This window comes from Vicugna pacos, chromosome 9 (assembly GCF_048564905.1).
Source record: "Vicugna pacos chromosome 9, VicPac4, whole genome shotgun sequence".
NCBI classification, from domain to species: Eukaryota; Metazoa; Chordata; class Mammalia; order Artiodactyla; family Camelidae; genus Vicugna; species Vicugna pacos.
In genome coordinates, this window is record NC_132995.1 from 10,600,889 (window position 1) to 10,622,714 (window position 21,826).

The following is a 21,826-nucleotide window of genomic DNA, read 5'->3' on the forward strand; positions in this document are numbered from 1 at the left end:
TAAGGCTGGAAGAAGACAAAGAGGTGGGCAGAGGTCAGGCTGGGGAGCTTGGGCTTTGTCTTGGTGGCCTGGTGGCAAGTGAGGAACCATTGAAACGTTTAAAGCAGGGGAGGGCCAAGTTAGTGCTGGAGGCAGAACTGGAGGAATGAGACTGGAATTCAGTGGCAGAAGTTGGTTTGGGGAGGGACCCTGGATCCTGGATTAGGCCAGAGGCCGAGGGGATAAGGTAGAGATTCAGGAGGCGGGAAAAAGCGAATTTGGGACTTGATGGGCTCTGAGATTAGATGGTGTCCAGGACAAGACCCAGAGCTCTGGCTTGGGGGACTGGGGATGTTGGAGCCATCCCTGAGATGGAGACAGGGAAGAGGAACCGGTTGTGGTGATGACTGATTTGGTAGAGAGGAGCAAAGGGTCCTAAGGGCTGGATAGGGAGAACAGTGACTCGGGCCAGTGGGTCTGGACCTTCAGGGAGAGTTCTGGGCTCTGGTTCCCTCGCCCATCACAGGTCCTAACCCAGAAGTCACTTGTTGGGTGAATGAGGGCCTCTGAGTTGAGGGTCCCCATCTCCCCATCCCCTCAGGAAGCTGTGCTTTCTTGTGCATGTTTGTTTCTCCCTCCCTTCCTCCCCTGGCAGCATTAAAATGTTCTGTCATCTCTAAACACACACACACACACACACACACACACACACACACACACACACACTCACTCACACACACTCACACACACCCTCTATCAAGCTTCTATGAATTCTCTTTCATCCCTTTTATGGCTAGGTACTTGTGGTACTCACTGGCTCAGTCCCTTACCTTCTATCCCCTCCTCAGCCCTCCACATCTGGCTGCCCACCTCCCATGGCCCTGCAATGGTTCTGCACAAGATCAGTGAGGACTCACTGGCTCATTGCTGAGCCTGCGGATAATATTTCAGTCTTCATCTGCCACAGACCACTTCCTCCCACCTGAAACCTGTTTGCTTTACATCCTCTTCTTTCCTAGTTAGCTTCTTCCCTCTCCAACTACTCCTTAAAATCCTCCAGGACTCACCTTTCACTGCCTACTCTTTTACTGGGAGCCATGGTCCTCTCTCTGTCCTGGCCCTCTGCTCATCCCACCTTCCCACTCTTCCTGGAGAGTTAGTCCCTCAGCTGCAGCCAAAAGTGAGCATCCAGCCTTCTCTTCTGACCCCTCCTGTCTCCTGGATTCCCTCCCCCTCTTCCCCACTCGAATTGTCTCATGAAAATCTTTTGATCTGTGTGAGAAACAACCCTCAGCACCTCCCAGCCCCTCTCACACCCCTGAGCCTCCTCCCAGTAAAGAATCTCAATGTCCACCCGTCCAGCCTTGGGTGTCTTCTTCCTTCCCTTGCTTTCCTGTAACCTCTGCTCCACCCTCAATAAGTCTATTTATCCAACCTCAGTTATGGCTCTGGGAACTGCCCCACCCCTCCTTCTACTCCCTACCTTCATGGCTTCTGCCCCAGCTCAGGGCTTGTCTTCCCTGTTGTGAGCTGGCCTTGAGATGAGTTAAGGCCGTGGGACCCAAGGCCACGATCAGAGCATGTTTGTAGTATGCAGTAAATAATGGCTGTACACATGTGTTAATTATATAAGATTTATAACAAAGAAAATAGAAGTACGTATGTGCTAGAGATATTCTGTAAGCCTAATGAACAAAGAAATTCACATTGCGCATGTGCTGGCAGAGAACAGGTTAAAAAAAAGCAGGACAGGTGCATCACAGGCACGGGCACCACCCTATGGCAATAGAATAAAGTGTTGTTAACCCCATGGTGTCTCCTGCTGAAGTCTGTTCGGAGGTATGGCAACTCCTCGTGCATTTTTTCATTTGGGCCGCTCACCTTCTAGACCCCCACATCAGCCCACATCGGCTGACACCTGTCCACAGCCTCCTCTTTTGCTTCCAGGGCTCTAGTCTTGTCCTTTTCAGTCCAATGCCCAGTTTCCCAGTAGGCTCTTTCAGTGCCCAAGCTGATCCTGTCCCTCCCCTGCTCAAAGCCCTTCAGTGGCTCCCACTGCCTTTCATTTATAGTCCAAATTGCACCCAAGACCCTTCAGGTTCTGCTGTTGACTACTCCAGGCCCCTCAGACCACTCCCCATTTTGCACCTGAACTTCTGACTAGGCAGAAGCCTTGACCTCTGCGCGTTGGCTCTATCTTGCATGTTTCCTCTGCTTAGCAAACTTGTACTCATCCTTGGATCACCTCCTCTGTGAAGCCTTCCCTGACTACCACAGATGAAGCCCATAGAGACTGTGACAACCTGTGTCTAAGTCTCTCCCTACATCCTCCCTGAGTCCAGGGTCAGAGACTCCTTGAAACCTAGCCTGGATAGAAATCTCTGCTCCATACCCAAGGCCTGCAAAGGATGAGGGTCTGAGTGACTGTCACAGCTGGGCAGAGCTTGGGTTCCAGTATTTTTGGGTGACCAATTTGTTTCTGGTTTCCTGTTAGCTTTGCTTCAATTCTCTAGGGAGTTGGGGCTTTGTTTTCCTGGTGGGTGCTATGGCTGGGTTTGTAGAGGAGAGTCGCTGAGAAGCCAGGGTCCACTGGCAGTCTACCTGGATTCAGTCTGAGGGGCAGATGGGTCTGTGTTAGTGCGGGGGGATCCTGGCCTTCCACACTTAAGAATCCAGATCCACAGACCCTTCCTTCCTCAGTACCCAGACGTTGTTCCCAAAGCCTTCTGCTGTCCAGTGATAGGTTTCTCGGTTTTCGACGCTGCCCCCTAGTGGGCGAACCCTCCCACCCTATTTTCAAGAGGCCAAACTAATTAAATAGTTTTATTTACAAAAAAAAAGAAAACCAACAAAGAAAAAAACCGAAATCAAACCGACCTGCTAGGTAGGGCCAGGCCCCGCCCCGGCGGCGGTCGCAGCAACGTAAGGCAGTGGTGGAGTGCAGGTCCAGCTGTCTCGGAGACTGGTTTGTGCGCGCCCCCCTCTCCCAATCCAAGGTTTTAGCTTTCGGGATGGGGGGACGCCCCCCACCCTGCCGTACCCTCGACTTAAGGCACAGCTTATCCCCCACCCCCGGCCGGCCCAAGGGAGGGGCGGCATGGGCCAGGAGCCCCTAGCTGGGGTCCCCGCCACCCTTCCCGAGGCGCATGGACCACGGAGCCCTGTGCAGATGGGTACAAGAGGCCTTTAGTGTCGCCCCCCGCACCCTCCCTCTCCCCGCGTGGCCCAGCTCGGTCCCGTGGCTCAGACCGGCGGCGTGGTGGGCGCAGAGGGGCCCGGCGGATTGAGGACCAGGCGGATGCGCTCCACGCAGAGGGCCGCGGCCTGCCGCGTCTCCCGGCACAGCGCCGCCAAGCTCAGGAAGCCGTGCGGCAGGTCCTCCACCACGTGCAGCGTCACGGGCTGGCCCAGGCTGCGCAGCCGGCGCGCGAACATGACCGAGTCGTCCAGCATGGGGTCCAGCGCGCACGCCTGCGGGCGGCGGGGGATGGGGCACCAGGGGCAGGGTAAATGAACGCAGGGAGGGAGAAATATGTGGACATAGGGATGGATAAAGGCAGGAGACACGGAGGTGGGAAGGGGAGAGAGTTGGGCAATGAGTTTGGCCTCTGCCTAGCTTCTCCCTTCCCGCAGAGACCTCTCCCTCTTTACCCCTTCCCCGACTGTCCAAGCCCAGCGGCGCGTCACTGACCCTTGGTACTCAACAAGACTGCAAAACAAAACGGCAGCTCTGACTCCCTTAATCCACTGTTGCCAGGCATCCCCTGCTAGTGGCACACCTCCCCCTTCAGTTGGGCTTTCTCCCTCTTGCCCTGCTCTGCTCCGGGAGCTCCGTTCCCCAGGTGCACCAGCACCCCGCCCTCCCCGCTCCTTGCCAGGTACACCTTCCCTGCCTGACACTCACCACGATGTGCACGGGTGGGAGGGTCTGCAGCATGCTGTCAGGTGCCAGCAGCGGTGACATGAAGGGATTCTTGACAATGGGCAACGAGTAGAGGGGCATCCGAATGGAGCCCTGGCTGGAGCGCCTTGGGTGGAAACCCTCAGGGAAGGCAGAGCCTACACTGCAGACTCTGTCCTTGGTACTCAGCTCTCTGGGCTCATCTCTGGCCTCAGCCTCTTCAGGTGCATCCTCAGGCCCAAGTAAGAAGTTGACGGCTGAGGGTGTGGAGGGGCCAAGTGTCTCCGCTGACAGTGACAGCTCTGGGGTGTCCGCTGTCTCAGAGCTGCCCCTTAGGCTCAGGTCATGCAACGTCAGGCTCTTGAGAGAGTCCATTCCCAGTAGGCCCTCAGGCTGGGCCAGTGCTGCTTCAGACACACTGCGCCGCATTGGTTCTGCCAGAGAAGCAGGGTCAGGGGGCATCCAGGGCACAGAAGAGCCTGGCTCTGGTGTTTGGGTATGTGGTTGGCTGTCAGGGAAGGTCATGGGAAGAGCAGTGGCCAGTGGAGGAGTTGCATCCTAGGGCTGTGGAGGCCTAGATTGTTCCCCCAGACTCCTTTCCTGGGGATGCATGTTCCAGGCTGCAACTCCAAGGGGGAGGTGGAAGGAGTCACATGTCTTGGAGGTGGAGTTGTGTCCTAATGGAGGGATATGTGTGGTGACTGGCAAGGTTAAGTGCAAGTCACTTTACCTCTGGGAGCCTGTTTCCTCTTGTGTACACAGGGGATAAAATAGTACTTACCTCATAGGAGGTGGGGAGGACTCAGAATAAGATTTGGGTTTAGGTACTACTACCCCAGGGAGGTCATAATATATCAGCATTAATGTTTTATTACCAGGCGCCTCCCTGGCCCCAGCACGAGGCCCAGTCAACTTTTTATGGCTGCTTGAGAGAGGATGTGAATGGATCAAAGTAAAGTAGTGAGCAGGCCCACATGGCTTGAAAGGAGGCTCTGTTCATAGGGAGCAAAAAAGATTCTTGAGGACATGTCAGATTCCCAGAGGTCCCACACCTGGAGATAGATCTGCTCCTAAAAGTTCCTTTGTGTTCTTCAGTTTTTCCCTTTCCTTTGAAAGACCAGACAAGCAAGTGCACAAATGATACTAAAGATGTGCTTTCAGCCTGCCTCACCACCACTTTTATCAGACCCATGCTGCTTACTACTAGAGCCAGGACCTTACATTTTTCAGTGTTTTTCACTTGTCTTTATAAATCCATGAAGGCAAAATGCAAGACAATATGAGAATAGCTGCACAGGTGCTCTGTGCCCCAGAGGGTGCCTGGAACAGAACTGTTAGTTAAAATCACAGGGCATAGCCAGTCAGGGGGCTGGCATCTCCTAAGAGCACCTACTGTGTGCCAGGTATTGTGCTGGGTGCTTAGCACAAACAGGTGTGTGCAGTCCTTAAAACAACCTTATGAGGCAGGGATTCTTATTGTACCTATTTCACAGAGGAGCAAAGCAACGCTCACAGATACCGGGAATTGCCCGCATCAGCCAGCAACCAGCCAGTACCTGGTACAGTAGGGAGCTAGACTGGCGTGTGTGCCTCCAGGGTCTGCTCCTGTCACCTTTCTCCTACAGGGAAACCCCCAGTGCCCAATGGTCCACGTGCCTAATATTCAAATCCCTTTTAATTGTTTTGGGGTGTATTTATTTGCATCCATTTGAATATCCAAAAATTAAAAACTGAATTTAAAACACACTCAATTGGAATAATTTTCTGAATAATAGGAACTCTATTTACTTTTGAATGTGCAGTTCCTATTACCCAGAAAATACTGTTGATTTGCTAGAGACATGAAATGAGTTGGCTGTGCTTTAAAAATCCTTAAAATATTAGAAAACAGTGGGGATAAAAATAGATCCCTGGATAGAAAGTGATGATTGGCTGCCTGAGGGTTCTCCCTCTCACTCAGGGCTGGGAATCTCCTCCACTTCTGGGGTCTGTCCAGTCTTCTGAGCTCCCATCCTAGGCTCCTAGGCCAGCCCCTGCAGGAGTTATTTCCCATTTCCTCAGTTAAAAGTGTGGGAAGAATATGGGAGGGCTGGGCTCCCATCTGAGGGACCAAAGGTTTTAATGGCATTATTGAGACTGAAAATCAGGACATGTGGTAGGCCCTGAGTCACTTCCCAGGGTGCCTTTCTGGGAGAGGCTGTTTGGAAAGCTGAATCTTATAGTTCCTGGGATTCTGAGCTGACCCAGGAGACCAGAAGTCCTAGAATGTCTAGGATGTGGCTTATTGTGGAAAATCAGGGCTTTGTGGTAGGGACCTGGAACAGATATGGGGCAAAGCCAAGAGGGTGCTCTCTGCTTCCCTGAGGTTCCAGGGCCCAGCGCTTCTCTTTCCCCAGGGCTTTTGAGGTACCAGGCTGCCCCTCCTGGTCACCGTGGATGGGCGTGTGAGGAAAGGGCTTCACTCACCTGCCACGGGCACCGAGTTTGGGTGGGACTTGTGCCTGCTCAGCTCCAGGAAGGAGTTAAGCCATGAAGAGGCGCCCAGGCGGAGGTCTCGGAAGAGCAGGGCTGTGTCCCGCCGCACCAGCCCCATCATGCCCAGTGCCTTCTGGTCTGAGTCGGAGTGGTCCTCTGTCTCCCCACCTGTCAGTGTATGTGGGGGGCTGAGTTGGTCTTTTCCCTTTCTGGGTCCAGTCTCAACATCCAGAACCTTAGGCATCTGTGTCCCCAGGGACCTAAGGACCTCTGATTGCTTCAGTAGGAACAAGAAGATGACTCCTTCATACTCAAGGAGACCACTGGTCTCTAGCCCTTGTCCCCGAAAGACCCAGGCATCCAAGCACCCCCACGCCCCCAGGTTTGTGGGTGTGGGACTAACCAGCATAGGCGCTGACACACTTGGAGAGCACGCTGAGGGGCAGCAGGGGGTCCATGAGGCTTAGGAGGCGGGAGGGAGAGGCGGCAGACTGCAGCATTGTGGCTGGGTAGGCTGCCATGATGCCATCTGGGACCCGTACTCCATAGGCGGCTGCCCGAAGGGACACAGTGAAGCAGAGGTTTCCGCCAGCACTGTCTCCTGCGAGGCATATCCGCTCACCTGTTGAGCCTGGTTTGGATGGGGGCTCGGTCAAGCCTGGCAGGGAGGAACTGGAGCTTTGCATCAGAAGCACTGGGTTCTCAGAGGTTGGGTGTGAGGGGCCCAATCCCAGGGTCTAGCCAACTGCAATTTTAAAGACTGGTAAACTGAGGCAGAGATTTGGACCCATTTGAGGTTTAGTGGTCAGAGGATTGGGCAGGCTTAGGACATTGAGAGCCCTGGAGATCAGGAAGCTCTGGGGAAGCTTGGGAGGCTGGAGATCAGAAGCAAGGAGGATGGGAGGCAGGGGAGGGGAGGCCAAGGGCCCATTTCAGGAGGGAGAAGCATTGAGGCCAGAAGATGGAAGCCAGGGTTCAGGCTGACAGCAATGGAAGGGCCACGTGCTCTGTGCCCTGAGGCATGGCCTCATCCTGCTCTGTGCCTCCAAAATGTTGGAAGAGGGAAGTCAGAGAGGCTGGAAGAAAAGGCTGGAGCAAGGCCAGGTGGCTGGCAGTGCAGGACAACAGTGGGTAGAAAAACGGGAGGAGGGAAGAAAAGGTCAGAGGACATGGGGAGGTTGGGGGATGGAGTGTCAGGGCTGGAGTCGGGGAGCAGGAGGCAGGAGGAAGAACTGGTTGAGATGGAAGGGGGGAGCACTGGGGCACTGTGGGCAGCATGGAGGCAGGATGGAGGTGTGGGTGGGGGACAAGCAGGGGTGAACGTGTAGCAGAGGGCTCGGTGTTAGGAAATGGAAGGGGAGGCAGGCTGTGCAGGCCTGAGGCTTGAGCAACTAGTTGGCTCGTTCCTCCTACACAACAGGGTGGGGGCTGAAGCAGGCTGGGGTAGGACCAGGGAGCAGGTAGCAGTGAGGGGTGTGGGCTCACCGAGGAGGGCACAGTGCTTGACGGCCCAGCAGTAGGCGTAGAAGCACTCCTCCAGCGCACGGGGGAAGGGGGCCTCGGGGGCCAGGGAGTAGTCGATGGAGAGGATGGGAGTCCCCAGCTCCTGGGCCCAGCTCTTGAGGTAAGGCTCATGGGATTTGGAGGTCTGGGCCACGAAGCCGCCGCCGTGGATGTGCACTACCAGGGACCTTGAGCGGGGTGCTTGCTGGGGGCGTGGCCGCAGCTCCAGGCTCCTGGGGCCCTCGGACCTCACCAGGCTGCTGAGCTCCTCACTGTCCTGGGGATGAGGAAGGAGGAGGTGGGTGAGGTGCGGGCGGCAGACACACAGGAAGCGGGGCAGGTGTGAGCAGTGAGGCAGGCGGACATGTGGGGAAGGTGCCTCCATGCCCTCAGCTCTGTACTTGTTCTGGCTGGGGCAGGGGCCCTACCTGTCCTTCACGCAGGTCATAGGAGATGAGCCTGACGAGGACGGGCCCAGGGCCTGTGTGGGCCAGTGGGGGTGAGATGGTGACCATGAGCTTGGGGTCAGCAGTCAGCGGCATTTCAAAGGCCTTGGGAGGCAGGCTGAGCAGGCGGCTTACCCTCACGGTGGCTGATGCCATGTTTGCTAGAGACTGGTGGGAGGGAACAGAAAGGGTGCTGGGAGGAGCTGCTGGCAGGGGTTCCCCTCATGCCATCCCTCGGAACTCCAGTCTTTTCCCTCCTGTGCTGTCCCTGGGCCTGGAACACTGCAGAGGCCTGAGATGTGTCTCTGGGCCTCAGTATCCCCATCTTGTACCAGGTTGGAGCCCTCAATGCACTCCACGCTCACCGATAGCACCTCGATCTCAGTGATATTCCAGAAGGCTTTCCAGAAGTGCACATCCAGGTTCTGTATGATCCGCTCAAACTCAGCCCCACGCAGCTCTGGGTCAATGGCAAAGCGGCCGCTGGTGAAGAGGGAGCTGGCTGTCACACCTAAGGATCAAGAAGGGTGTCAGGGAGCTCCTGGCAGCCTTGCTGGGGCAGTGGTGCAGAGTAGGGGCAGGAGACGAGGGGAGGCTGCTGGCAGGGCCCTGCAGGGACTCACCGAGGCCCGTTTCATTGCGTTTGTAGTGCTCCCCGAAGGACACCAGCCCGATGGAGATGGTCTGCAGGAATGGCCGGATGGCGGGTGTGAACTGTGGAGAGATGCCGCCAAGTCAGGGACCAGGGGCAGCAGGCAGGAGTGAGGGGCAGCGGCATGAGGTTGGGGGGGGAGATGTGGTCCTTCAGCAAACGATTAGTGAATTCCCACTGTGTGCCAGGCACTGTTTTAGGCACCTTCATCGAGCTGATGTCAAAAAGACAGACAATACTCAAATAAAGACGTGCCATGTAATGTCAAGGAATGATGAATGTTTGAAAAGATGGTAGATGGAGGGGACAGAGTGATGACATGGTTCTCCGGGGGAGCTTTAGGAGGGATCGGAATGAAGGGAGGGAAGGCTGTTCCCTGTAGAGGGCACAACACCTGCAAAGGCTCTGAGGTGGGTCTGTGCTCGGTGTGGATGACGCATGGCTGGAGCAGAGTGAGCCAGCGGAGAGGGGCAAAGGGTGAGGTCAGAGAAGCAAAGGGGCTCATGTGAGGCCTGAGGATTTGGATTTATTCTAGATGTGGATGGAGTCACAGAGGGTGTGAGCTGGGAGAAGGATGATGCAGGGGTTCCTGACACTCAGCAAGGACAGAGATGAGGTGAGGCAGGAAGTGGGGGCCAATTAAGGGGTGGTAGGAAAACAGAAATGGGATGGTCGGAGACAGGGCCAGAGATCTTGAGGCAGAAAGACAGTCAAATGGTGGGGAGACCCAGCATCTGAGAGAGGAGTCAGGCAGCTAAGAAAAGACAATAGTGAGACCAGATCAGAGAAAAAAAGCCACAGGAGGCTGGGCAAGGGGCCAGCGGGGTTCTTCTGTTCAACAAATACTGGCCTAGGTCCTACTGCAGGCTAGGCACTGGGTTGGAGCAGGAGCTGAGCAAGACCTAGACAGAAGCCTCTGTCCTCTGGGGCTGACATTTTACGGGGGGAGGCTGTCCTGCAACATGGCATAGCTGGGCCCTCAGAGAATAGCTGTCAGGCATGGCCCTGCCCCTGGCCGGGGGCCCAGTGGGCCAGAGAGCACAGTGGTGCTGGCCCTTGGGGCTGGCATGCTGGCTTGGGTGGCCCCAGGATCTCACTCTTGAGCTTCCAAGGCACGGCCAGAACGCAGGGAGGAGCAGGCTGGCCCAGCTCAGCTGATCAATATTTGTGGATTCAGCTTAGGTGAAGGGAAGTTCCCAGAAACACACAGGCTGGGTTGGTGAGGACAGACTGCTCCGCAAGAAAGCAGAGAAAATTGAGGTGGGATGGAGTCTGAGAGACTGCCCAGCTCAGGTGTCACTGAGGTGGGCAGAGGCCCAGAGAGGGCCTGAAGGGATATAGGGTCACACAGCTCCAGATGCTCCTGCTGCGGTTCCCAGATGTGTCTGGCGTCTGGTGGACCCAACACTGACCCCAGACAGGGGCAAGGTGAACCTTGGCTCTGAGCCGGGTGCCCCAAGGGCCCCCAAATTCTCTGGGTCCTCAAACTACTTTTCCTGTGAGTCTGAAGGCCTCTTCTCAGTGCTGATCTGAGCTGTGTCTCCCTGAGGGTGGTCTGGGGTGGGCAGAGGAGAGAAGGCCTGCAGCTGGGAGTCAGGGCCCTGGTTCATGGAGGAGAGGGGCCACAACCACGTCTTCCTCCCTGTCACTAACTTGGATATGTTCCCTGGCTCTCCCTCAGCCTGAAAGTCTGAATTCTGCAATACTTTAGTTGAATTGATTTGCCCAGGCTGGCCTGGGTCCAGGTGAGCAGCCAGGTGCCCCCTCCCCTTAAACCTCTGTAAAATGGGGCTAGCACCCTTCTTCTCTGCCTGCCAGGCCTTCTGTGGGGATGACTAAATGGGGCATGTTCTTACAAACAGGCCTTAAGAACAAAACAATACTGGCTGTCCTCCTAGAGGTTCTCAAATGAATTCAAGGGCTAGACACAGGTCACATAGAAGAATGAATGAATCTCCTGAGTTTACGACTATAGAGAGCAGTGAGGATGCCGGTGCAAGAAGCTATGCAAGTTAAAGATTCCTCTCTGCATGGTGGGTTTGGCCAAGGGGCCACAAATTTGAGACCCTCTGTGCAAGTGCTGTCTGAGTCCCGACAGCTTCCCCTTCCTGCATCTGTTTGCTGAATACAGTAACACAGACCATAGTAATTACTCTACTATACTATTGGGCCAGGTTGGGGCCCACCAGGTGCCTTCACTGTGGGCCCAGAGGGACAGGGCAGGGGGCTCACCTGGAAGCCCAGACAGCGGCCGTAGAAACAGCCCTTGTGCAGAGTGACGTACTCACGCAGGAAGTCGGCTGTGACCCCCTCGTCGCCCTCAAAGAAGAGCCTCCCGGGCCGGTTGGTGGCCAGCAGGTGCTGGGCGTAGTAGGCCAGAGCACGGAGCTGGGTGAGAGCAGCCAGGTAGGCCTCGAGCTCGGCCAGGTTGTGGCTGGCGCGGAAGAAGATGCTGCGGCGGTTGGAGGCCACGTAGCGTGATTTGTGCAGCAGGTGCACCAGGCAGCAGCGGGCCGTGTGTACCAGGCTGCGGTACCCATTGGCCGGCGTCTCTGCGTCCAGGTCAAAGAGGTGTGCCACGCTCAGCAGGCGGCCCAGGGCCGGCTCCAGCCCCAGTGCTTGTTCCCGAACACCCGCAAAGACGCCTGACAGCCGCCGTGCTGTCTCCCCAGGGCCTTGGCTGGAGAAGAAGGCCATGTTGTCCTCTGCCAGGGTCACCAGTGACTGTGTCATTGTGCGCAGGTCCATGCTGTGTGTGAGCCGCGAGGCTGCAGGCAGGTCGGGAGGCACGTTAAGGCAGGGCTGGATCACCCCTTGCTCAGCTGGGCCCTGGGGTCCAAGCTGTACCCTCCTCCTCCCTCAGACCCACACATCAGACCACAGTCTCCTCCTTCAGACCCAAGGATGGAGTCTCTGGCCTAAGCCTATTCCTTCCTTGGGACCCACGAATCCAGGTACCTGGACTCTTTCTCCCTCAAGAGCTGAGTTTGATCCCTCAAACCTCGCCCTCCTGACCCAGGAGTCCAGGCCCCAGAACCCTCTTCTTTAGGCTCTAGGAGTCCCTGTTCCCTTGCTCCAGCATCTATCCTACAGCCCAGGAGTCTATGTAGCCCTGTTTCTCCTTCCAGGGACCCAAGTTCAGGCATCTGTCTCCATTTATTTTTCTGAGCTCTGAACTCCTAGGTTCTGAGCAGTCTGGATCCCCAGATGGTCCCTTCTCTTAGGACCAGGAGATCAGGCCCCCATCTCACCTCCTTCTCAGGCCCCAGATGTTGCCCACAGGCCCTTGCCCTCTGCAGTATTTGGGAGAGTTCAACCCTCAACCCACCCATTCCCATTCACTGGGTGGCGTTCCAGGTCCCTGGTCCCAAGCCCGGTTTTCTTACTGAACCCAGGAGTTCATAATTCTAGCCTTACTATAAGTGAGGAGTCACTCCTGCCCCTTCCCAGTCCCTCCAGTTTAGCTGTGGAATCCCTTCCAACTCCTTCCCTCTTCCTCTGTGGGTGCTCCTAAACTCAGTCCCACTCTTCCCCCAGCTGGGTTCCCTGGCCTTCAGGCCTATCTACTTGGCTTAGCTTGCAAGGACCAGCTCCTTGCCTAGAAATGATATTCCTCCCTGCTGTTAACCTTGAGCTCGCTCTGCGGTAGACCATATGCTAAGAGCTTTCTGTGCGTTTGCTCATTTAGTCCTCACTAACCCTCTGAGACCCAGACTGCTTCGGTTCATGATTCATCTATTATTAGGAGCTTTCCTATTACTCAAGAGAGGAAAACTGAGGCCGAGAGGTGTTAAGTAAGGAGCTGAAGGTTGCATTAAAAGCGGCAGAGCAGAAGTCAGACCCAGATCTCTGGGTCCAGAGCTGTTACTTTTGCTGGTCTTGTTCCAGGGCCCTGGAGGCTAGGCCTCTAGCTCTGGCCTTTAAAAAGTTGCCCTGGACCAGAACTGACTCCCCACACTTCAGGGTCCCTGGTGATCTTCCCTCCGGGATCCCTGTCCTGTCACCACCAAGTTCTGCACAAGCTGCTCTTGCTACTTCGGTGGGGGTGTTGCCCTCTGTTTCCCCTCTGAAGCCCACCCAGCCCCTTGCTAGGCTCCCAAGTCAATGGTCCCCTGATCCTTCAGAACAAAGTGTCTCTTATTCCAGGCCCTGGAGCTTGGCAGTGGCTATTCCTGTCTGTCAGCTAGCCGTGAACTCACCCACCCCAGGCCTCTTCAGAGCTGGGACTGAGGATTGTGGCTAGTGCCAGTTGCAGCCTGGGTCCACAACCCTAGGGAGGGGCCCAGCCAGCCCAGGGTGTGGCCACCAGCTCCTCCTCCCACCCAGAAAGGACAGAGAGAACCACGTGCTGTAAACAGAGCATGCGGCCCAACTCACTGCCCCCTCCGCCTGCTCCCTGTCATTGTCCCAGCCTCCTCTGCCTTTGAACTCTGGAGTTTTGGCCCCCAAGACCGTCCTCCCTCAGTTCCAGGAGTCCAGACCCCTAGTCCCCTCAACAGTTAGAAACTGAGGCATCCGGTCTCCCTGTCCCCTCCTCCCTTGGACCCAGGAGTCTCACCCTGGTCTTGAACAAAGTGTGCCCTCTTGCCCAGCCTGGCTGCCCTCCTTCTCCCCAGGGTGGTTTCAGGGAGCAAAAACCCCGTGATCTCAGCTCCCGCCCCCAGGCTTGCCATGGCACAGCCAGCCCCAGCTGTTAGGGGGAGAGGAGGGGGGAGTCAGCCCTGCCTGTCCCTCCCAGGAGGACAAAAGCCGATTAAGGGCAGTGCCAAGCTCAGCGAGGGGCCTGAGCCACAGGACCTACTGTGTGGTGTTTCCACACCCGGCACCCTGTACCTGCCACTTAACCTTCCAGCCCATCCTGCCGTGTGTGACTGTCATCCTCACCTCACATATGGGAAACCAAAGCTCAGAGACACTTCACCTTTGTTATTTATTCCACGTGCTCCTTGCTTGGCCAGCTCTTTCTCACCCTTCAGGACTAAGTTTCTTATCTCCTCCAGGAGGCACTGTATAACTGCTCCTTCTCATCTAAGATGCGCCCCACCCCCACCGCTGCTTTCTGCCATCATATGAAAGTTGTTCTTCTGCCTAGAATTTTACATATTTGCAATTTTCCATTTGTTTGTTTATATGTTTGTAACAAGGTTTATCTCTCCCTTGGGGCAGAACCAGGCATCATGGAGCTGTGAAGCTTTTACAAGTGGAGGTTGGGCTCTTTTGGAAAAAGAATAGAAAATCACAAGTCCAAAATTAGGTATAGGGTCTTGGAAGGGGCCTGTGCAATGAGAGGTCCTTAGGCCTCGGTGTCATTTGCTTGGCTGTAGGAGCCTCCTCTGTGGCTCCGCCTCAGATGTTATCCCCATGGGGGTATGGGGTGGCCCCAGCATCCATCATGGGGCCTAGCAAATCTTTGAAGAAGGAAGGAAAGTGAAGAGTCAGAGTAGAGGCAAGAGGGGCTGGATGGGAGTTTGGGAGAGGATCACCCCAGGACCGACAGACAGATGGATAGACAGAGGCCTCTGGAGGCAGCTCTAAGCTTGGTGGCTGTGACAACAGAACAATGGCCTAAGCCACTCACCAGGTGATCCTCAACGAGCTTGGTTTCCACATCTGGAAACGGTACTTGGCCATCCTGTCCACTGAGGGCTGGAAATGATCTTTGTAAGTAGGACCCCACAGAGGCATTTCTGCCTATGGTTTGCTTTGTGGTTCTCACTTGGCCCCACTGAGAGATGTGTTGGGTCATTTTTCCATGTAACATACTATAATATATAATTTACCATTTGCACTGTTTGCTTTCTGGGTCTCACACTAGATCAGGCCCTTGTATGTGCCTAGGCCAGCCTGGTATTTTTTGCATGGCTTCGGTTTCCCATTTTGTAAAGCAGCTGTCATTTATTTCCTGTCTATGGGGTAGGGCTCTTTATTGAAGATGAGGGCACAGGAGACCTGGACAGAACAAGAGACCTGCACAAAGCAGTGGGAAAGAGGCTGGATCCCAGGTGCTGCCCTTTGCCCTGTTCCAGACTTCTCCCTTGAGGGCTTGGCTGGGTGAAGTGGGGAGGATAGGATGTTGAGGTTGCCAGAAACTTGCCAAGAATCCGAGGCAGAGGGCACTGGGGCAGGGACAGGCCACGAGGGCCTCTAGCGAGGACTGGGGCAGAGGGAGGGCTGAGGGTCCTGCCGCCTGGGTACCAGCCCTTTGCCCTAAAGAGTCACAGGACAAGTGGACCTGGCCTGGATTTTGGTCCCTGGGGACTAAGCAGGGGAGAGAACGGAGGTAGGGAAGGAAGAGGGGGGAGAATGGAGGAAGGGCCAGGTCTGGGGCCTAGAAGGGGCAAAGCCTTTAGAAGGGGAGAGGCCTGGAGGCAGATGCAGGCGAGGGGGCAGTGACTGTGGCCCAGTCCCTGAGTGTGTCTGCATGAAAAAGCAAAAGCTGCTCTAAGACCACTGTGTGCCAGGCACTGCTCTCTCCCTGAGCTTTGTGTGAGGTAACTCGTTTCATCCTCCCCATAACCTGTGAGGTGGGGGCCATTGTCACCCCTTTTGGCAGATGAAAAAACTGAGATGTGGAGAGATGACATACCGCTCAGGGTCACCAAGCCAGCAAGGATGGTGCAGCTTCTCTGCTGTGTTTCTGTGTGTATCGGTGTTGCTCCTTCTCCCTGTCATGTATCAGCTCTGGGCTTTCTGAGTGGGCAGGTGTGAGTGTGTCTTCGAGGTTCACGTGGATGTACGTTCGCATGAAGGTATCTGTCATGCCTAGCGTTGGTCCCAGCCTGGGTTTGTGGGTGTCCACATTTTTTCTCAGTCTCTGTGTTTTTATGTTTCTCAGTATGTTTGTAGGCATGTTTGCATACAAGTGTCACTGCTTATGTGTGTTTCTCAACCTGTGAGTGTTTCTGTATCTCTATTTCTCTTGGCCTGTGAGATTGTGTGGGCATGTTTGTATGTATATGGATATATATCTTGTCTCTGTGTGCCCGCATGTGTGTGTGTGCATGTGTGTATGGTACCCATCACTTCCCATTTGCTCCAGCCGGAACCCAGGGCATCATCCTGGCCACCTCCTACTCCCATCCAATCCATCAGGAAATCCTGTTCCCCCTGCCCCATAGAAAGCACTGGGACCTCGCCCTTCTCCCACCTCCATTGCTCCCTCCTCTAGATGATAGTACCAACTGTTGCTGTGTGTCTGCTTTTGCCCCCTCCATGGCTTTTCCACATAGCAGCCAGAGGATCTTTCTAAAACTTAAATCTGGCCACATACTCCCAACCCTTCAATACTCTCTTGCTCTCAGGATAAAGCCCCAAATCCTGGACATGGCCCTGCAAACCAGGTCCCGTCTTGGCCCTCTGTGGGCTCTTCCCTACCCCCTCCCGCTCAGCTTCCTCCATGCTGTAAGGTACCACTTCCTTGGGCCTCACGGTTCTGCCTGGGCTGGCCTCTCTGCCCATGGTGTCCCTTTTGCCCCACAGTCAACCCTAGCTCATCTTTGGGCCCAATGTCACCTCCTTGGGAAGCCTACCTCTTATATTTTACCAGGATTCTCTCTTCAACACAGTTTGGCAGATGAGAAAACTCAGATAGTCAGATAATTATATCTGATTTGTGGGATATTTATTAATGTCTGTATCCCCAGCTCAGACATGAGTCTGTCCTCACCGATGAGAGTCCAGCCTGGCACGGGTATGGGTTTGTTGAATGTCTACTGAATGAATCTGTGTGACTGGAGAATTTCGGGTCCAGAATCAAGGTTGGAGCACACAGCAGTTTTGGTCTCACACACTTCCTGCCTTCAGGAGGCTGGGGGTGGCTACCTCCCTGCCCTCACTGGTCAGGTAAGAAAGCCTAAGTGCGCTCAGTCCCTGAGAACCTCAGTGTCGTCATCTGCGAAATGGGGTGATCATAGTAACAGTAGTGTCATCTGTTACTGGCAAGATGAAACTGATGAGTAGGATTGCTCCAGCCAGCCTAGATGCCCCTGGGGCAGGGGAGGGGTCTGATTCACTCAACAGAGGCCTGTACCAGGGTAGGGCCTCAGGAAATGACAGGAGAATCTAGGATCTTGGGGGATTGAGCCTTTGTGAGTAGGTAGGCTCATGGGTTTGTGAGTAGGACTGGCTCAGTCCATGCAGGGACCCCTAGCCAAGAGGATTCTAACTCCTCACAGCAAGCCTAAAGGCAACACGATTATTCTTATCCCCACATTGCAGTCCATGCATTCCTGCACTGATTAATTGAATAAATATATGCCTGGCATACCTGGCTGTACGGTTGTAGGGTTAACAAAGCAGACACAGCCCTGATCTCAGGGAACTCACTGTCTAGTTGGGAGTAACAGTAATGATAACCTCCACCCCTCTTGAGGGCTTGCTGTGTGACAGCGCCAAACACTACTACACTCATCGAAACCTCACAGTGGTCTAGTGATAGGCATGCCTATCATTATGCCCATTTTATAGCTCAGAAAGTTGAGGCAGGGAAGGAGGGAGCCTATTGTTCAGTGTACCACTCCTTATAGCCAGAGGAACCAGGTCTCGAAGGCCCATTTCTTGACCAAGGGTACTCTGGTACCCCGTCCTGTTTGTGAGGCTGTGTCTTGCCGTGTGACAGGGAATGCCCTCAGGCCCCAGTATGACCTCTGAGCCTGTCTGAGCCTGAGTGTGTGTATCTGGAGCCAACTCCAGTTCTATCCTTGGCTAATGATAAAGTTTGTGGCTGGGAGGATGATGAGTTTGGGGTCTCTCAGCCCAGGAGCTGGGTCAGTTTCTTTCCTGCACAGGAACTTCCTACAGGGTTCTTGCTTGGACTGACATATTCTCCTAATCCATCAAGGAGTTAGTGTATGCCTCTGCCTGAGGCTTGCAGCATCTCTGTTGGTCTGTCAGTGTTTCTCCAGCCTGCTGAGATCTGTAAATGTGACGCCCTAGGGAACCCAGGTGACAGCCTCCCTTCTCCCAAGCCATGGTTAGGCTGTCCAAGGAGTAGTCCTAGTAGTAGGTGTCAGGAAATTAGGAGGCCAGGCTGAAGGAGGTGGACTGACAATGAATGCGTGAACATACTGAATGAGGGATGGTGGGACAGGAATGTTTTGAGCTGTACTGCACCCCTTCTCGAGTCCGGGCATTCCCTACTGTGGGGCACTCCTTCCTCCTAGCTCCCCCTAACTCACCCCTACAATTTCTGTTTGGAAAGCAGCTTCTAAACCTCTTCCCCATTACTGTCTCAAGAGTGCCAGAGACCTGAAAATCGGCGCTTCAACCATTTCCCATGTTGAAAACACGAGGCAAGAGCTGCTCACGGCCACAGAGTGAATACGGCGGAAAAGCGCAAATCCTGGCCCTGGATACTCACATTCTGGATTCTCCTCCCAATACAACACTGGGGCGTCCAATAGTTTATCTGCTGGGGGCATTTCCCTCTCACATCACCCCTTTTTCACAATGGATTATCCCTGTAACCCCTTTCCCCCTCGCAGGGCGGCAAGGAGCCAGTCCACCGGTTTCTCGCTTCTCTTGGCACAGGATCAGTCCACTCTGTCCCTCAGTTTCCCATGGGATGTCTAGGGTTCCTTCTGGGCTACTGTCAGCCCCTACTCTCTCACCTTTGGTTTTGCCTTTTCGCCACCGCCGGTGCCTGTGACTTTTGGATCTCTCTTGAACCTTCTTCGAGGCCGGGGCCCCAACGGCCACCGCGGGCCTCGTTTCTCTGGCCGATTCCATCAATTTTCCGCGGTCCCGGCCCCGGGGCCAATTCTAGCCGCCAGTCCCCGCCCCGAGGGCCAATCCTCGCTAAGCAACAGTGTCGGGCCCCCATGCCACCCAATCCCAGACTTACTCCTGAGGCCCGCCCCCTGAGCAAGGCGGGCCAAGCTCCACTGCCCAGCCCCGCGCCCGCAGCTAGGACCTACAGCATGGCCCCGCCCCCTCACTCGCATTAAAGGGCCCGCGACTAACAAAATGCAGCCCTGGAGGTGCCGAAAACGGTGTGCGGGCCGAACTAGAAGGGGAATCCCGAGAAGTCCCCCAGCAAGGAATCCCCCCCAAGGTTGTCACGTGTTGGTTGTCATCCTCGTCTTCCCACTCACCTTCCCAAGTAGGGATCGTCAAGAAAGCATCCGGCCCGCCCGCAGGAGTTGTTGAGCGGGGTGCCACTTAGCCTCTGCCTCGGGGCCGGGGAGTGGTCCAGGTCCTCCAGCAATTTAAAATCGGGCAGAGCGGCAGGTCAGGAGGCGTGGCTCTGCTAACGAGCCGTTGGAGAACGTAGCCCCGCTTTTCCTCCCTGCCTTATCTTCTAGTTCTCTTATTGTTCCCTTTCTTGGGGTTCTTTTCTCTGTCCTGTTCCTCCCCGCAATAATGGAAGGTTGGGGGGGGCGTGTTGTAGCGCGCTTGGCGCCTGCGCACTAGAGCCAAACTTCTCACAGGTCAGCAGGGAGGAGAGGTGGCCGCGGGAACTGCGGGAACTGCCTGGGTAAAGGCGGGAAACAGGATGCGCAAGGCTCGAGGCTCGCGCATGCGCACACACTCAACTGAATCTGGGAGCTTGGGGAGAGGCGGCTTTGGCTGTGGCGGCGCTGCGGTGAGGGCGTCCCTTGAGACTGGGTTCGGGAGGCCTAGAGAAACAGCTGTACACCGTCAAGGCCGGAAATAGCAGATCTGGAATCCTCTCTTCCCACCCCGCCCCTCCTCTCCGCCCCTCCTCTCCGCCCTCCTAAGCACATGACCAGCCCTAGCACTGAGACACAAACGACGCTCTCTTCCGTCCTAGCCCTTCCGGGGTGCACAGGCCTCTGGGCTGAGACCTGCATTACCAGTCTTTGGATTAGCTGGCCTCTCAGCGCCTCAGTTTCTGGATTGGCGCAGCATTGTTTTCCCCGCCTCAGGCTATACCACCGTCACCCACCTTCCATGGATAGAACTTGCGTGCCCCCCTTGTGCAGAACAGGACCGTTGAGTCTCGAGGAGGAGTTCAAGGCCTGAGGCTGGACCCGGGGGGCATCACTGCCGGCCTCAGAGGAGGGGCAGGAGTGCTGGCGCCAGCGGAGTCTTGGGCCCACGACCCGCTCACACCGCTTCCCCAACTCTTTCCTGCACGCGGCCCTGACCTTGCCTGGACATTGGCGGAGCCCCCGCCCTCTCCCAGCTCCCCCTTCCTGAGATGATAACAGGAGGCCATGGTCCTGGCGGGACTGGAGCTCCCCCTCGGCTGAGGGGAAGGCTGTCAGGGAAACGAGTGTCTTCCTGCCCACTGGGCAACCCAGAGAGCTCAAAGGTCGCTCCTGCCAGATTTTCGGCCTGCCCCGCGTGGGAACTGCCCGAGGGTAAGCGTCTACGTTCAGCAAGGTGTGCAGGTGCCCACCCAGTGCCTATCCCAGAGTGGTGCTCAGAGAGTTCTGGGACCCAGGAATGAGTATTGGCCCCTCGCGCAGAGACCCATACAGCTTCTGTTTGATTTCTCCCAGATTCCCGCGGGGGAGGCAGCCTAGTGCAGGGGAAGGAGTCAGAGCCTGGCTGAGTATCCTGGCTTGGCCAGCCCTAACTGCCCGGCCTCAGGCAAAATCCTTCTTTTCTAGGCCTCAGCTCCCTCCTCTATCAAATGGGGCTGTTGACCTGTGTCTGGCAGGACTGTTGAGAGAGGACCTCAGCTAACCTGACATTCTGGAGGTCTTAGTTCTTCTTGAGGGAATGAATGACCATCCGTGGGAGGCTCCCTTCCTGGAAGCTAAACTCACCTGTGTTCCGGTAGTGTCTGGGGTTCTGGCTGCTGGTTTTCTTCCTGGGTACTGGCGTCCCACCGAATCCTGACATCACCTCGTAACCAGGTTTCCCCCTGAAGGCCAGCTTCATTCCCTGGGCTACTGTTCCATCCCTCTTGGCTGATGAATCAGTCTCTAAGGAAGACCTCAAATCTGATTCTGTGCCTGAATCTGTGACCCATTCAAGAAGTGTCTTCTGCTCTGAGGCCATTTGCTGTATGAATGGTTCTTTTGGTTTTGATAGAAAATGCCACTGGGCCAAAGATCCCTTTGGGGATTTGACTCCCTGGGCTGGAGCTATGTGCTGGGCTGTAGGGTCTGATTGTTGCCATCTCTGTTGTGACATAGGTTCAGTTTGGCCAGGTAGTTCATTTTTGAGCCCATGTCCTGGTTGGGTTCCAGGTCCCTTTCTCAATTCTGGCTCCTGTTGAGTTCTAGGTTCTTTTCCTTGCCTAGGTCGGTGCTGTGAGGCAGCTTCCTGTTTTGTGAAAGGCACTCTTTGTGTGGGAGGTGATTGCTCTGCTGCAGGTTCCTGTGGGGCAAGAAATTCCTGCTGCAAAGCACTTTTTTGTTGGTCTTGAGGTTCCTGCTGGGCTTCAGCTTCATGTTGGGCAAGGGGCTCCTGCTGAGTGATGGGTCCTTGCTGTGAAGCAGGCTCCTCTTGTGTATTGGGTCCCTGCTGAGCCTCAGATGCTGTCTGGGCTGTGGGTGTCTTTTCTGACCCAGACTTTGGCTGGGTGATAGGTGTCTGATGTGGCTCAGGCTCCCAGCTGGGCCTAGATACTGACCTAGAACCTGGCTCCATTGATGTTATTTCCCTCAAGGAAGATGCTGATCTCCCAGGGTTCATCCTTCTGGGCCCCTATAGTCCTCCTTTGTCATAGATCTCTCACTGATTGCTCATGATGACACCTCCCTTTGAGTTCCACTGCTTCATCCTGGCATTCCTGGTGTTCCTTTTTAAGGCAGTTGGCAAGTGGCCCCCTACTCTTGTGTTAAGTGATATGCTTCTGTGCCTCCTGCCTTGGGAGGAGGGATTGGGAATAGGAGGAGGCTATGTGCCCAGCACACTCTCCTATCAGAAGGGAGGGGCATGCCCTGTTGTGTCATA

At 55.3% G+C, this 21,826-nt stretch overlaps 1 protein-coding gene across 5 annotated transcripts; it reads right to left on the reverse strand.

The window, feature by feature from the left end:
- Positions 1-3,145: 3,145 nt before the first annotated feature.
- Positions 3,146-21,769, reverse strand: LIPE (lipase E, hormone sensitive type). 5 transcript variants are annotated; one of them, XM_072967040.1, is made up of 11 exons: positions 20,692-20,750; positions 19,048-19,426; positions 11,189-11,724; positions 8,928-9,018; positions 8,670-8,815; positions 8,287-8,472; positions 7,841-8,135; positions 6,759-7,013; positions 6,347-6,523; positions 3,884-4,314; positions 3,146-3,450 (listed from the first exon to the last, which is right to left on the reverse strand). In XM_072967040.1, the coding sequence occupies exons 3-11, from the start codon at positions 11,702-11,704 to the stop codon at positions 3,223-3,225; spliced, it is 2,325 nt and encodes a 774-aa protein (XP_072823141.1). In that variant the 5' UTR covers positions 11,705-11,724; positions 19,048-19,426; positions 20,692-20,750; the 3' UTR covers positions 3,146-3,222. The 5 variants fall into 5 exon arrangements, with proteins under 5 accessions (XP_072823141.1, XP_072823138.1, XP_072823139.1 ...); XM_072967037.1 differs by lacking the exon at positions 19,048-19,426 and having other exon boundaries at positions 20,692-21,769; XM_072967038.1 differs by lacking the exon at positions 19,048-19,426 and having other exon boundaries at positions 6,759-6,986; positions 20,692-21,768.
- Positions 21,770-21,826: the final 57 nt, after the last annotated feature.

Coding starts and splice junctions, on each gene's coding strand:
- LIPE (XM_072967037.1), bottom strand. CDS start 21,565: ATGAACCCTGGGAGATCAGCATCTTCCTTGAGGGAAATAACATCAATG. Junction 4,315..6,346: donor AAACTCGGTGCCCGTGGCAG/GTGAGTGAAGCC, acceptor CTTCTCTGGCAG/AACCAATGCGGCGCAGTGTG. Junction 3,451..3,883: donor TCCCACCCGTGCACATCGTG/GTGAGTGTCAGG, acceptor CGCCGCCCGCAG/GCGTGCGCGCTGGACCCCAT.